General features: G+C 56.2%; 1 protein-coding gene across 1 annotated transcript in view; it reads left to right on the top strand.

The window, feature by feature from the left end:
• Positions 1 to 578, top strand: part of LOC119593953 — a gene marked incomplete at its 3' end in the record, with an annotated part of 4,782 nt that overhangs the window by 2,796 nt on the left and 1,408 nt on the right. The window contains 2 exon segments of the mRNA XM_037942972.1: positions 1 to 122; positions 384 to 516. Coding sequence (XP_037798900.1) covers positions 1 to 122; positions 384 to 516 — 255 coding nt within the window.

Genomic DNA, 578 nt, shown 5'->3' on the forward strand with positions numbered 1-578 from the left:
ACGCACCAGGGACGTTCTAGACAAGGTATCCTCTGCTTGCGACAGCATCTCGAGCAAGTTCTGGAGTGCCGTGATTTTCCCCTCGGACTTCGGTTCCGTCGATGCGGCCGGAAGCGCGGCAGGTGAGAGGAAGTGTGAGGGGATGTGAGTGTGAGGGGATGTGAGTGTGGGGGGACGTGAGTGCGAGGGTATTTGAGTTTGAGGGGAAGTGCGAGTGTGAGGGAAAGCGTATGAATAAGGAATAGAAGACACCTGAATGACGAGTCAAGCGAGGCCCAGCGCGAGGTGTAACCGTGGACCGCGTGAGGATTAGAGTGAGAAATAAGAATGAAAGTTCACCACGCCTAGCCAAGTGACTTCCTGACCCAGTGCCACGTTGACAGAAGACCTTGGGCTGCCCGAACGACCCCCCTGGTGCCCCTTTACTCCAGAGGGATGGTTGACGGACAGTGCCACCCTCAAGGACGACTCGGAGGACGCCTGGAGGAACGAACACCCGCTCAGCCTCATGGCTAGGTCCGTGCTTGCAAGTCATCAAGTTAATTAGCTTCCCTCTCTTCTGTGAACGTGCGCTTGAA

This window comes from Penaeus monodon, chromosome 33 (genome assembly GCF_015228065.2).
Source record: "Penaeus monodon isolate SGIC_2016 chromosome 33, NSTDA_Pmon_1, whole genome shotgun sequence".
Taxonomy (NCBI): Eukaryota; Metazoa; Arthropoda; class Malacostraca; order Decapoda; family Penaeidae; genus Penaeus; species Penaeus monodon.